This window comes from Onychomys torridus, chromosome 10, assembly GCF_903995425.1.
Source record: "Onychomys torridus chromosome 10, mOncTor1.1, whole genome shotgun sequence".
Classification (NCBI taxonomy): domain Eukaryota; kingdom Metazoa; phylum Chordata; class Mammalia; order Rodentia; family Cricetidae; genus Onychomys; species Onychomys torridus.
In genome coordinates, this window is record NC_050452.1 from 89,880,394 (window position 1) to 89,896,289 (window position 15,896).

The 15,896-nt window shown below is 36.2% G+C and overlaps 1 protein-coding gene across 1 annotated transcript in view; it reads left to right on the forward strand.

Moving 5' to 3' along the window:
* Positions 1–15,896, forward strand: part of LOC118591964 (transmembrane protease serine 11C) — a 47,533-nt gene that overhangs the window by 13,813 nt on the left and 17,824 nt on the right. The window contains exons 3-4 of the mRNA XM_036200394.1: positions 1,778–1,896; positions 14,096–14,163. Of these exons, the coding sequence (XP_036056287.1) occupies positions 1,778–1,896; positions 14,096–14,163 (187 nt within the window). The remainder of the gene's footprint in view (positions 1–1,777; positions 1,897–14,095; positions 14,164–15,896) is intronic.

A 15,896-nucleotide genomic window follows, 5' to 3' on the forward strand; every position in this document is an offset into this window, starting at 1 on the left:
TGGACTAGTTATAGCCATTAGGTACAAATTCCAGCCAGCCATGCAGGCAGAGCACTCATACACATAAAATAAAACAAATCTGAAAGACTTTTAGAAATAGAAATTATCAATAATCCTAGTTTCTAGTCAGAACAATGTAACATTCTAGCTCACCTCCTTTTTTTTTTTTTAAACTTTTCACTTTGTTTTATGTGTACGTTATTAATCAAACATTTTTCTAAAACATGAGTTTAGTGGTGACATAATATTCTATTACAAACAAGACTTATTTACATGCAAGCAGCTCATTCTGTTAATTTCCCGCTCTTAGGTTAGGTTAGGCTTCCTTTTCCAAACGCTGTTCCAAATAGTCAATTTTTATGTATAGATTTACGTGGAACTGCAAGGAGGAATCAGATCAAAATCTGAGAATATCTGTCAAGGTTTTGGTGATATTACCAAATTGTCTTCCAAAAATGTGTTCTGGTTTCCATTCCCCTGACAGGCTATAAGAGCATCTGCATAGACTGATTGCTTGATTGAACTGTCATCTTTGTTAACTTAATCTAAAACAAACAAAATGGTGGTCTATGGAGATGGCTTGGTGGATAAAGAGCCTGCTGTGTAAGTATGAAGGCTTGAATCAGGATCCCCAGGATACACATACAAAGCTACTCCTAACAATGCACACTTGTACTTCTGGTGCTGGGGAATAGAAACAGTCAGATCCAACACCAACCTGTGGCTTCCACATATACCCACACATGGGTCAACACACACACACACACACACACACACACACACACACACACACACACTACATATACAAAGTACTGTATTATTTTACTTTTCATTTATTTAATTATTTGCGAAAGACATGGTAGACCACACCAAATAATTAGTTACAAATGCAGATACAGGCCGGGCAGCAGTGGTGCATGCCTTTAATTCCAGCACTCGGGAGGCAGAGCCAGGTGGATCTCTGTGAGTTCAAGGTCAGCCTGGCCAACAGAGAGAGCTCCAGGACAGGCACCAAAACTACACAGAGAAACCCTGTCTCAAAAAACCAAAACAAACAAACAAACAAAAATAAAAAACAAACAAACAAAAAACACTGATATGAAGACTTTTCTCAAAGCATTGTACAATGAACTTCTTCAATTTTTTTTTCAATGCTGTTTCTCTCTCTCCTGCCTTCCCCTGCCCCTCTACTCTTTGCCCTTAGTTCATAAACTGGAGGCATAGAGAGTCACCTCAAAAGTTAAGAAGAGAGGTTTTCGTTTTTTCTGTCAGAGAGATTTGTGTGGTTCTGGACAACCTCATCCCTGGCCCATTTCACCCCCTTTGCTTGTCTAAAATCGCACATTTCATTTCTTTGTTCAGTTTACTCAATGTGCAGGACTTTCAAGTCATGCCTTGTTTAATTTTTTCCCTTATTCATTTTAATTTCTTGGGTACTCTGTGAGTAAGAAATCCTATGATTTGACTGATTTTCAGAAATGTAATGTATGGCAATCACAAAGGCCAAGATAATTACTATATTTTAATGTAATTTTGTTTCATAATGCATTGCCTAAACTTGAAAACTGGCATATTAAAATTTTACATTAAAAAAATCTTGAGTACATTTTTGGTGAAAGGTGATAATTTAGCATTTCTACACCCAGGCAATTTCTACACTCAGTGGGCATGAAGAGTTTTAGATGTCACGTAGCCTGACATTTTATGAGCACAGGACTTCTCAGAATGAATGTGGTTGTGCAAAATGGAAAAGCTATTTTTTCTTTTCTCTCCTCAGGAAAGGCACCTTTCTACTACCATGTCAGCTTTAAAGTTAACAACATTGACTATGACAGCAAATTTGCAAAGCCATATTCTCAGGAATATATGGACCTAAACAAAAAGATAGTGTCTTTGGTAAGTTGAATGATTTTTTTTCTGTGTATTCCTAAAAGCGTTAAGACTCTAGCAGTCAATTTGCAAGTTCAAAACAATTTCTAACCAATACCTTGTCACAGATTAGATGAATCAGCCCTTTCAGAAAGTCCTCTGAAAACTTGAACATGGAAATATGCAAAGGGACACACTTCAAGAGACTAAGAAAAATGGCACATGAAAGAAAGTCAACACTTCTAATGAGTTAATCAGTTCCACAAGTAATATATATTTGATCTCTAAGATGCATAACTTAAGCCATGCAGTTCTTGGTTCAAAAATTAACCACCCCCTTGAGGAAGAAGCTTGGCCAACCTGAAAGACAATGTGACCAAAACGAAGATCACTTTGCATGTCTTTGCTGTTGAGGGACGGTCATAAATCTCTTGCTTAGGAATTGGCTTTCTGTTCATGTTCACCCAGTTAAAGGTTCAACCATGAGTCTGACTTTTTCAGCCTGAAGCTTCTGTTTTCATAGATACTACTATAATTAACCAAAGTAATTTAGTTAAGCAGATGGACAGTGTCAGGAGCAGTGATGACATCATTCATCTGGCATTTCTGCTAGAAACTCCTGATAGGACTTTGCAGACTTCACTTATCTGACAAAAGCTTGTAGTCCTTCCAAACCAAACCATCCCACTATGCACAAGTTTTTAATAAGTCAGAGTCCTTGAAAGTCCTAGTGTGGTTTTGCCATCATGGAAAGAATTAGAAAATGGAGGAAGAAAACAGAGCCTTTAGATTTAGGACAAACAGGACAAAGCAATATGGTATAGTGGATAAGAAAAAGCCTGCAGTGAAATATGCCAGACTCAGAGCAAAAAAATACTGCTTCTTTTCTTTCATATGTGAAATCTAGACTTGGAAAATATACATAGAATATCAAATTACGATGGGACTGTTGTGAAGAGGAAGGGGAGCAGTGAATGGGCAGGCAAAGGGCAAGGACACAACCGGGGTGTAGGGCACAGCAAACAAAGCCTGGAATGTGCCTGGATGAAAGTGTCATAATAAAGCCATTAAGTATGCATTAAAACAGTGCATACTACTAAGAGTAAATACAAAACGAGAGAAAGAAATGAACTCAAGGGCCTTGTTCCAAAGTTGGTGCTTTACTAGCTGTATGACATTATAGCTCCTTAATTTCCCTCAATTCAGCTTCTTTATGTGGACATTAGACCACAAATGCCAACATAATAAGGTGTTGCAGGCATCACAGAAGGTGAAATGTGATATAAGCCAAAGTCCCATTATTTTGTCAGTCTTTTAAAAAGATAGCCTTAATCTGTGGGTATAATGACAAGTCATTTAGAGTAAGTTTAATATATCCATTTAGCAGTGTAATAGTAGTAGCTCTCTTCTAGGATTTATGATCTGTCTAGTCATAGGTTTTTGGCCCAGCAATAATGCTAGGTATGGCTTTCATCTTGTAAAGAGGATCTTAAATCATAGTTATTCCCATGGCTTTCATGCCAATATTGAGTTTCTAAGAAAATCATCCTAAAACAAGCTTCAGACCAGTTCACTAAAATCCATTAGCCCCTGCTTACTCTAGCACAGGGGTTCTCAACCTTCCTAATGCTTCAACCATTTAGTGCAGTTACTCATGTTGTAGTGACCCCCAACCATAACATTATTTGCCTTGCTATAATGTAACTATAATTTTACTACTGTTATGAATTGTGGTGTAAATATTTGATATGCAGGATATCTAATATATGACCCCATGAAAGGTTCATTTGACCCCCAAAGGGATCGTGACCCACAGGTTGAGAACCACTGCTCTAGAACATTTGGTATAACTACTTACTGCATCATCCTTGCTTGGTAAGCAGTGATTATGATGTCTTCCTTCAAGCTTATTTAACAACTCCATTCACAGTTTCCAATACATCTGCTTGAAAGCAACATATACCAAATAAATGTCATGCAATGCCTTGATTTTATACTTGCTTTCTTTCTGTTTTCACTGAATATAATAATGCTTCATTCTATATATATATATATATATATATATATATATATATATATAGATATATAGATATATAGATATATAGATATATAGATATATAGATATAGATATATAGATATATATATATATATATATATATATATATATACAAAAAAACATTCATAAGTACAACACTGTGATAATAACATGTACCAAATGGAGTTACAAATCATTACAGAAATCTCACAAGTCACTACAATTCTTCCTGTAGGCTCTCTTATTCTGATTGCCACTATATAATTCTTTCAATGACTCATCCTAAAAAGAAAATATATATTTTCTTTTTGGATCAAGAGAAATCCTGCTTTACCAAAAACTGTGGTGGAAAAGTCTTGATAGAGAACATTCTTCCAGAACATATTTTATATGGTTTTCTAACAGGCAGCTCAAGAAATCTCTATGCCTTCCTGTACTATTTTAAGTTTTCCAGCAGGTATGATATCCAAATAAGTGAAAAGAAGTTCTAAGAACAATCAACAATGCCACAACATCTTATTAATATAATTGGCTTTATTAATTTTCAGTATAAGTACTTGTGTGACAATATTTAATCTTCAGAATGCCTCTATGTCTTATAAAGAAACTGAGACAACTAAGAGATTAAGTTACCAAACTCAGTCTCATGATTTTTTGTCCTTTCTTCAAAGACCACCAAAATACTACAAAATCTGAGCACACTTCCATTTGTAGGAAGTTAATATTATCAGATAAATAATCAAATGGGTTTAATACAATACAATATGGTTTTCACCACATAAATGCATTGGGTTTATAGATGGTCAAGTCACCTGTATAAAGCAGTCAGCCAACTTTATACATTAAACCACTTACTGGAGTACCCAAGATTAAGGGACATATTAGTTAGGCATACAACCAGGGCATTCATCGAATAAAATTTCCCATAAGGTAACCAGAGCATGCTAGGAGGATATGCCCCTCAGGACATATGCCTCTTTTTGATGAAGTCTGCCAAATGACAGGTTCTCTATAGGATTCATCAGATTTAAAAAGCATGCCATTTTAAAAAATTAATAAAAAGTAAATAACAATAGTTTGTTCTGTTCCATTTAATATAGGATAACTAATATTACAATCTGAGTAAAAATTACGTTAGCATTCATTCAGTTCTATGACCCTCAAGTATCAGAAAAAAGAAAAGTAAATGCCAAAAATCTTAAATTCAAGTATTACTATATTATCTTTTTTGAAACATAATACTTATCTGATTCATTAAATGCTAATCAATTCTCTGTTAGGTTTCTAGCCATACTGGAACTGAGGTAACTCAAAACTTACCAAGGATGCAATAAACATTATGGCATTTATTATTTCTATTTCAAGGGGTTTGAAGGTTTCCTAGTTTCATTTCTACTGTTGTGAAAAATTTCCTGATCAAAAGCAACTTAGAGAAGAAAGGCTCCATTTTGCTTTACAGTTCCACATGATAGTCTGTCAGATGGACTATCTGGGGCTTGTGGGAAGTCACCCTGACAGGAGTCTGAAGAGGCCAGTCAAGAGCACAGAGAAACGACTACACGTCTGTCACTTGCTTGCCTCTGCTCCACTTCGTCTCTCCACTCCTACACATCTCATGATCCCCGATCCTAGAAAATAATGACACCCGAGTGGTCTAGGCTCTCTCACAGCAACCAGTTTGATCAAATCCCTTATAGATATGCTCATAGGCCAACCCAATATAGACAATGCTTTATGGAGACTACTGTGTGCAAGTGATTCTAGATTATATCAAATTAATAAAGCTAACTATCACAGAAGGCAACATTAAAAATTACTACCATGATAATATTCTTTTCTACAGCTGAAAAATACAGATATAAAAAACACAATCCTAAATGCTCAGGATATCTTCAGCCTCGGGAATCATTGTAAATTAAAGAAGAGATAATAGCCCCAGCTTTCACTTCACATTGGGAATGCCAAACTACTAGATATGTGCTATCTCCTCTCTGTGACAGCATTTATCACTTAGAGGTATATGATCTTATAATCCTTTGTAACATGGCAAGAGCAATAAAATATTTTCTATATTTTGTCAGCTTATAAGAATGAGGAAAATTTTATAAGAAAATCATCATAAAACAGACTCTATTTTTCTAATGCTACTCTAAAACTTGGTATTTAAAAAATAAGAAGTTGCTGAGAAAAGAATAGTCTACCTGGAGAGGTAGCTAAGTGGTTAAGAGAACATACAGTTCTCCAGACTCATATCAGGGGACCCATAGCCCCACTTGTAACTCCAGCTCCAGAGGATGGAATGCCTCCACCTCCATAACCACCCACCTTCACATGCAGATACTCATACATAGATACACATGCATATACATAATTTTAAGATAAGAGCTGCAATAAAAAATTGTTCTTAAAAGAGGAAATAATGATGAGCTATTTATTAATCTTTAGAACTTTGACTTCATTCTGATTTTTTTCAAAGGGTAGACTGTTGTACTTTTACATAGTTTCTCAATATAACCATATATTCAAGCTTTGATAAATTCCTACTGTTGATAGGCACTGTTTGATAAATTTCTACTGTTGATATAGGGCTGGTGGGTGGTGCTGGTTACTGGCATACCTTCAGAAAGAATCCAATTTTATCTGCCTTTACAGCTGTTAGTACGTTCTCTAGATCCTATTGTTTCAAATATCTTCTTAAGTACTGATGCCAGACAGTGCTGACCATATTCAAATAGCATTGTAAAACAGAAAAGAAAACATAGTCAAACTGGAAATGCTACAAAAGGAAAAGAAAGATGAATTGTTTAGAGGGGAAGAACAAGAGCTACAGAATCCATAGAATTACTTCTGGAGCACGTATGAGCTAACACTAAAATTATTCTGAGCATATAAGTAACTATCTGACTTTATCTTTACCTTAGGATTCCCTTTCCAATGAGGAAAAATGACACAGTAATGTTATTGCTCTCCTAGAATACAGAATAGTATTTTATGGTCTTCAGATGCATCATGAACTAGATCACATATTTTAAAGATAAAGGTTTTTATCTTTAAAAACCTTTCTCCAAATCTATGTTCTTCTCTGGATAATTTTCATGTTTCCTTTAGCAAACTTTTGTTGAATAGGCAAGCACGTTTCTGTTTCCCTGAATCACCTCTGTTCCATCCAACAGGGATCTCTCACCGCCCCCTTCAGCTGCTTACATGAAGATCACCAAAGACCTTGCTGCTGCCAAATCGTTGTCCTTCCTCTTATAAATACGTTCCTTCACTTCTGCACACTCCTCCTTTCCTCACTTGTGTAACACACCCTTTCCCATATGTTATTCATGTTCACACGCTGTTTCCCTTTGATTTGCTGCTTCATTATCACCTGCAGATGTAAATTGTGACTCAGCCATGGCTACTCAGAGTCAAGCTCTTTTCCCATCACCTCTGTCTTTGCCATTCCCTATGAACTATCACACTGAACCCACAATTTAAGACCTATTTTGATGATCCTCAAACCCAAAATCTAGTCTTTCTTCCCTTAGTCTCTTCCATCTCAGTAAACAGCAAAAAAGCAAAACAACAATCCACTTGATCTATCTAAAAGCTAATGATGGGATACTCAAAATCAGCAAACCAAAGCATTACATTGAATCCACCCCCAAAATATAACCTACATCTATCCTTTTCTCTCTTTCACTGCTACCATCTCTTTCCAAAAATTCTGCTACGGCCTCTAAACTGCTGTCTGTGCTCCTAGTCTGATACCCTCATAACCCATTCACACGGCAGTTAAAGTGATCATCTCAAAAAGAAAATGATGTCACCTCACTGTCTTTAAAAGTTTATAAAGACTTTAAATTTTATACACACTTATATAAAAAATAAAGAATAAAAAGACAAAATCGCAGATCTTAGATGAGAGGAAATGGATCAGTGGATAAGAACATTCGCTGCTCACTCAGAGGATGCAGGTTCAGTTCCCAGTACCCACTTCAGGCAGATCCAGGGATCTGGCACCCTCTTCTGGTCTACAAAGACACAAACACAGAGACATACACATGCATAATTTTTAAGACTTTTTTTTAGAAAACTTACATGAAAAGAGGAATAAAATGAAATCACACAAAGTAAAAATTTTTATTGAAAAAAGAATTTTTTCCATACAATACATTCTAATCATGGTTTCTCTACACCCAACTACTCACAGATCCCCCCTATCTTCTCACCCTCCTAAACCCACATCCTTTCTTTCTCTCTCTGACTAGAAAACAAACAGGTAACAAACACACACAGAGAAAGAAAGAGAGAATAGGAGCAAACAACAAACAAAAAGAGGAAAGAGGGAGAGAGAGACAAAGAGAAAACAGAACAGAGAGAGAGAGAGAGAGAGAGAGAGAGAGAAACAGAACACAGAGAGAGAGAGAGAGAGAACAGAACACACACACACCAGAGAGAGAGAGAGAGAGAGAGAGAGAGAGAGAGAGAGAGAGAGAGAGAGAGAGAGAGAAAGAGAGAGAGAGAAAAAACAGAAGAGAGAAAACAGAACACACATACACACAGAGAGAGAGAGAGACAAAGAGAAAACAGAACACACACACACACAGAGAGAGAGAGAGAGAGAGAGAGAGAGAGAGAGAGAGAGAGGAATCCCATAAAAATATACCATTGGAAACCATAAGACACATACAAAAGACCTGTAAGATTAAAATTAAAATGTGTAGCAAAGCATTATGAGACAAAAAAAAAATAAAACCCTCCAAGAATACCATTGAGTTTGTTTTGTGTCGGCCAGCTGCTACTCGGCAAGGAACCTCCTTTAAGTGTCGTTTGTATACCCAGTGAGAGTCCATCAGAGAAAACTAATTTTTCCATGAAAGAACTATTTTAAATACAGACCCCTTTTCTCTCTCTCTTATCTTTTGCAATTTCCTTTTCCCATCACATATATCTTCAAATTCCATCTCCCATAACCCATATTTTTATCTTCCCTTTTCATCTCCTTACTATGCTCACATGTTTAGAAATGCAAAACATATAAAAATGAATGCTGTTTTCCAGTATTTCATCAAAATGGATTCACTATATACAGTGTCATTAAATTGTTTATTTTTCTCAGTAATCCTCATAGAGTCTCCTCAATGATAAGGTCAATTATTATTCTCAACAATCCCAAAACATTCTTCAGTAGAGATGCAGTGTCTTAAGGTTTCTGTTCCTGTGAAGAGACACCATGACCACAGTAACTCTTATAAAAGAAAACATTTAATTGAAGTGGAGTTTCAGAGGTGTAGTCCATTATCATCATGGCAGGGAGCACACTACTATGTGTATGGTGGTATGCAGGCAAAGATGGTGCTGGAGAATTCTACATCTTGATTCAAAGGCAACAGGAAGTAAACTGAGACAATGGGTGTGGATTGAGTATATATAAGATCTCAAAGCCCACCTCCACAGTGACACATTTCTTCCAACAAGGACACACCTACTCCAACAAAGCCACACCTCTTAATTGTGGTGATGTATTTGTAATCTAAGAAACAAAATTTGCCTGAAGATCAGAGGACAAAGTCAGCCACAGAGTTAAACATAGAGGTCAAGCAGTGTTGGCACACACCTTTAATCCCAGCACTTGAGATCTCATGCCTTTGCTGCCAGTATTTGGGAGCCATACATACCATTAATCCCAGCACTAGGAACACTGAGATAGGAAATGATATGGCTAGGTGGAAAAAGGCATATAAGGCGTGAGGAGACAGGAACTAGAGCCTTTTCAGCTGAGGACTCAGGAGCATTCAGTCTGAGGATTCATGGAGACAAGATCGGCTGAGGAGTTGTCAAGGTGAGAAGTAGATGTGGCTTGTTTCCTCTGATCTTTTAGCATTTACCTCAATATCTGGCTCCAGGTTTTTATTATAAGACCATTTAGGGGGCGATTTTCTTTCTAACCACCATACACAGCATTATGTTTTCAAGAGCTTCTATATTTGTGGATACCTGCTGTATCCAGGCCTTGACTAACATAAATAGTCATTGTAAAAAAACAAACAAACAAAGCCATTCTACGTTCATCCTTATATTTTTTTCACATTTGAGAAGTTTCTAGACTAAAGTTTATAAAATTAATAAGATTATAATTTTAAGAAATGCTTCCATGTAACTCTCCAAAAAGTTAAAATAACTCACATTACCCCCAGTAAATTCAGTTGAATCCCTTCCTCCACCTCCATCAATAACACTTTTTCATAATACCTCTTGGTAAATGTAGTCAAGAATATCATTAATACGTGAGATGTTGGTATTTACTCCAGTTAGCATTTCAAATCAAAAATTCATGTCTCAAAAACAGAAATTTGTGTTTTTCAATTGACCTACTAAGTTTTGGGGTTTTTTTATTTTTTTATTTATTTATTTTTTGTTGTTGTTGTTGTTTTGAGAAAAGGTCTCACTATGCAGCACTGGCTAGCCTGGTAACTAGCTTTGTAGATCAGACTATCCTCAAACTCATGGTTTCACTGCCCCTGCCTTCCATATGCTGAGACTAAAGACATGTGCCACCACCATACCTGGCTGAACTACTAAATTTTCAATCTTGAAGTTTTTGTTTCTCAGTACTAGCTTTTTAACTCCCTTTCTCTATGTATCTCAGTATTCTTAAATGTGAGGGTTTTTTTTTAATTTGCTTTTATTTTATGTTTTTTGCAATTGTTCAAGTTGTGATCTTTTCTCCGGCAGCTCTGTTTGGGTGGACACTTAATCTGTTTATGTTCTCAGCCTGTTGGGCTCCTTTGTTTTCATTCTTGTTTTTGTTGTTTGTTTTTTTGTTTTTGTTTTTTGTGGTTTTTGTTGTTGTTGTTGTTGTTGTCGTCACTGGCCATTGCTTTTTTATCCAAGGCAACCCTGTGAGATGGAAAGAGAGATGTGCTTAAATCCTGCCAGCTTACACTGGGGCCAAGACATTCTTCTTTTACACATCCATAAAGAAACCTTCTGCTGTTTTCTGCACATCACACTAATAGAACTGTTTCACCCTCTTTGTCCAGTCTCTGGTTGGGTTGGGTTGGGGTTGGTTCTTTGTTTGTTTTGAGACATGGTCTCACTATGTAGCCTTGGCTGGCCTGGAGCTTGCTATGTGACCAGACTGGCCTTTTGGCTTATTGGCTTTTATGGAGCTACAGAAAGATCTAGAAAAAAACGGAGTCAACGTCATTCCTGGGTGTCCACAGATATCTTGAGCCTTTCCAAGGGCTGAAGTGGGTCCTTCCTTACAGAACATTCTCAGGATTCCTGATTCATTCATACAGAAGAAAATTTTTTATCATCTCACTATTTCCTTGATTCTTATAAAAACTCAATTGTCTCTACTCCAAGGAGAGGAGGATATATTGGAATTAAGAACAGAACATATGATTATTTATTCATGAATATTATTAATATTCATAATATTTGTATTTGTTGAACTTACCAATAACACCCAGACTACCTTGGCCTACAAGACCCTCTAAAATCTCATTTCTATATATTGTGCAAACACAACTTGTCTGATGTCTTCCTGACACTTGTCACTTGAGTCATAAATTCCTCAAATACACCAGTCTGTTCTTACCTGCGACCTCCACAATTGTTATTCCCTTCACCTAGAAAACTATCCTTTTCTTCCCTTTGCTTTATACTTTCCATCTTCCAGGTCTCATTCACATATCACTCCTTCAAAGAAGCCTTATCTGAGGCCTGAATAACTCCATCTCATTATTTCACATACTTTATATCAATCACATCTCAAACAACTGTACTTATATATTTATTTCTTGCTATGCTTAATCATCTCTCTCCTCCATTAAGTCACTTAAAAAGTAAGACTATTATAGTTTTATTCCATAAGATAATATTCTTATTGAATAAATGTACTAATTACAATTACTTGTCAGCAGGAAGAAAAATAAAAATTCAACCATGTGTTGATTCCAACATGATGATGTTTATGAGGAGTGTTATTGCCAACGTGCAAACTATAGCAGATGCGAAACTTATCTAGTGATGCTTAAAGTCCTGTTGTAGGAAGTCATCTATTATACTGCAAAATGGAGAAGTGATTGAGAAAGTGACTTCTCTGTATAACATTGCATTCTTTTAATTTTTGAGAATTTCATACATGAATACTGTATTTATATAATTTCTGCCCCCTCCACTCTCTCTCCTAACTTCCTGTGCCCCCAACACCTTGTCGGATGCAAGACCTCTCCTTTAATTTTGTTACACATACAAACACATACACAAACACACAAACTGTTAAGTCTATTGATGGTTTATCATGTGTTCATGTGATTAGGACTGAACACATGGAAAAATTATCAGCTCTCTTATTCATGAAGAAAACTAATTCTCCCTCTCAGCAGCCATTGATTGACTGGAAGTTTTCATCTAGGGGTGGGGTCTTATAAAAGTATCCCCAACCCATGATTGCATGTTGACTTGTATGGTCATTATGCAGGTCTTCTTTTAGGCAATCAGGTGGTTGAGATTTCACAAACACAGCTTCCCTATTAAGTCTAAAAGTCACTGTCTTGCATCAGGCATCCTGGTTCTCTGGCTCTTAAGCCTTTCCACACCTTCTTTTGTGATTTCCCTAAGACTTAGCTATGGGGTTTATAGTGTAGATGTATCAACTGGGGTTTGGGCTCCATCACTGACATTTATTCTCTGCATGTGGACCAGTTGAAATCTCTGTAATAGTCTTCATCTTCTGCAAAAAGAGCCTCTTCTTTAAGAGCTACATTTACATGTTGATATATGGATAAGCATTTAGAATACAATTAGAAATTATATTAGTTTAGGAAAACATTGGAAGAGTGGTTTCTCCTCTAATTCTATGATCTCTCCAGCCATTAATAATTGGCTACATTTACAGTAGCAGCCATGAATTCTCTCAGATTGAGCCAGTCTTAAGTCTAGCTAGACAACTATGTCTCTCTCCAAGATATGGCTGTCACACATTGCACTATAGGTAGGACTATTGATTGCATCTCTCCCTTGGCAGCTTGTATAGCACCTTCAGATATTATGAAAACTAATCCTCAGGGAGGAGGCTCCCAAGTCAGTTGTAATTTGATTCTTCCAAGTCCTATGTTCAAAATGAAGTGTGTCTGTGGCAGTAGGGTCTTATCTTCAATTTCTGGGAGGCAACCAATGGCAATAATAGCCTATATTGTTTAGCGAGTCTCTTAGAAGCTCCTGACTAATAACTCAAAAGAAGATTTTACGTGCCTGGAACTAGGGTTTCTGTTAGATAGTCTAGGGCTCTTGTGTGTGTGTGTGTGTGTGTGTGTGTGTGTGTGTGTGTGTGTATGTGTGTGTATGTATGTGTGTGTGTAGGGGGGGAGTACATTATCACCTCATGTGAATGTAACTCCAATATAAGTTACAATAAATGTAAATACGCTTATAAAATAATGTATTTTTTCAAACATTGTTAGTGTTATTTCTTCTCTTCCTTCTCTTTCCATATTAACCTTCCTCCCCTCCCCCCCAGTTAAAGTATCCCACCAATTTTCTCCTCTCCCCTTTCCTATGCCATACTATTTCCCTTTAGGCCTATCAATAACATATATTGAAAAAGGAAAAAAATAATTTGCCGTATAGGCACTACAGGTCTGCCATAGCATATATACACACATGCATACATACATGCACAGAAATGCATGCACACACATACAATTTAGAAACATCTCCTCTATGCATATTACTGCAAACTTTTATTACATTGATATTCAGTAGAATTTTCACATGGAATAAAAATAATATAATAATATTCACTAGTTCATTGAATTCACCATTTCAAAATGAATATTATAACTTACCATGCTGTGGGGGTGGGGAGGGGGGAGGACAGGGGAAACCATGGCTGATGTGTAAAATTAAAACACAAATATAATTTTAAAAAGTTTAAAAAAATAACTCACCATGCTGATCTTCATGATTTTTGGAAGATATGAACATTACATATTTTATGAAAATTAGGAATAATTTAATTTCAGTAATTTATAAATAAATAAAATTCAGTATATTTGAGCATATGAGGTCAAGTTGGATGATGGTTTGTTGCACTATTGTTTGTTTTTAGGTTTATTTCAAGTTTTCCAAAGTAATAGAAAGTTTTTTAATAAAACCAAAATCATGTCATTAACCTTTTTTTCTTTTCATTAGATGAATGAAACATTCCATGAATCAAAACTGAGAAAACAGTACGTCAAATCTCACACTGTCCAAGTAAGGTATGCATAGCAGCATGAGAAATAGCTTGACCTTCACCTCTACATTTCTTTCCAACAAAATGTGTTTCGGTGGTGAGCAACTTTAAGTGTAAAATAAGATTGAATTGAGTGTAGTAAAACTTCCCATGCTTCACACATATGTTACATATATGTGTATATAAAGTGTTTTTCACTTTTTAGAGAATGGTTAGAGGACTGAAGAGAGGCTCAGCAGCTAAGAGCACCTGTTGCTCTAGCAGAGGATGAGGCTCAGTTCCCAGCACTCACATGGTGGCTCCTACTCATCCATAATTCCAATTCCAGGAGATCCAACACCCTCTTCTGACCTCCTTGGGTACTGCATGCACATAGTTCACATATGCATACATGCAAGCAAAACACTCATACACATAACATAAGATAAATAAATCTAAACACAGTAAAAACACAAATTGACTAAACCACAACCATGAATTTCAACTAATTATGAGCATCAGATAAAAGTTAAGTGGTCTGCTTTTATTTGAGGGTACAAAAATAAAAAAGTACATCTAAAATTGAGAGTATACTTAAAACTTTTTAACATGAATAAGAGAGGGTAATTGAGATGACTTATAGGGAAGAAGCACTGGGACACGTCCTGGTGACCTAATTTCGATCCTAGGATCCCAGAGAGATCTGACACTAGAGAGCTGTTCTCTGATGTAATAGGCATGGATATATTCTGATATAACGTGATTGCTAAGACACACACACACACACACACACACACACACACACACACACACACAAACATTGAATAAAAAAATAATTTTTGTAACCGGTTCATTCAAAAATGAAGAGAGCATATGCAGAATGTGTGGATTAATTTGGGAAAATTATCTTGGGGGCTTGTAAACAGATTTTAAAAACTGTATTTGATATCAAAGTAGAGACATTTCACATTAAAAAGGACTTAGGGATTTTTATTTAAAAATCAAATCATTTACCACTCTAGTCCTCCATGCCACATGGCAACAATAGACAAAAGCTGTTGTGGCATAGTGGAACATTCCTGTAACCCCATGACTAGGAAGCTGAGGAAACGAGGGGGTCACAGTTTCTAAGCCAGATGGGGATACATATGAAAACATCGCTCATTAAGAAGTATAGAGATAAAATAAATGATAAATAATAGATGGAAAAACATCTAGGAACTGAGTGTTTAGCAGTTTGCAACAGACTCTAAATATTGACAAAACACATGCATAGTGCATATTAGGTTTCCCTCCTTCGAAGTTTGGGAACCTACAGAAGTCAAGTTTCACAGCTTTATCCATAGTCAAGATGTTCATACATGTATAGATCAAGAACAAAGAATCAGGAGATTGGTATGAACAGAAAGAAGCAAAAGCAGTTAGGAGTTCACATATTTGACAATGTGGGGAGTCATGTCCCTAGGACCCCACCTCTGTGACAAGGAGTCCCATGGAAAGGAGAGTGAATAAAGGAGACAAATTTTTTGTCACAAAGAAACAGATCCCAGTTAACAACGGTTCTTCAAAAACTATTTGCCACCTATTATGTGTCCCTACCTCACTAGATTTTTTTTTAACCTAACAGGAAATAATATCCAGAATATTCTATCTACAAGCTTAGAACGGAGCTAATAAAATTCAGTTTTAAAATATGTGTTAATTCTTCATCACTTCAAGTAACTGTTGTGAGCTCTGCTGGGCATTAGGAAGTTTCAGTAAGAATAAAATACAACTCAT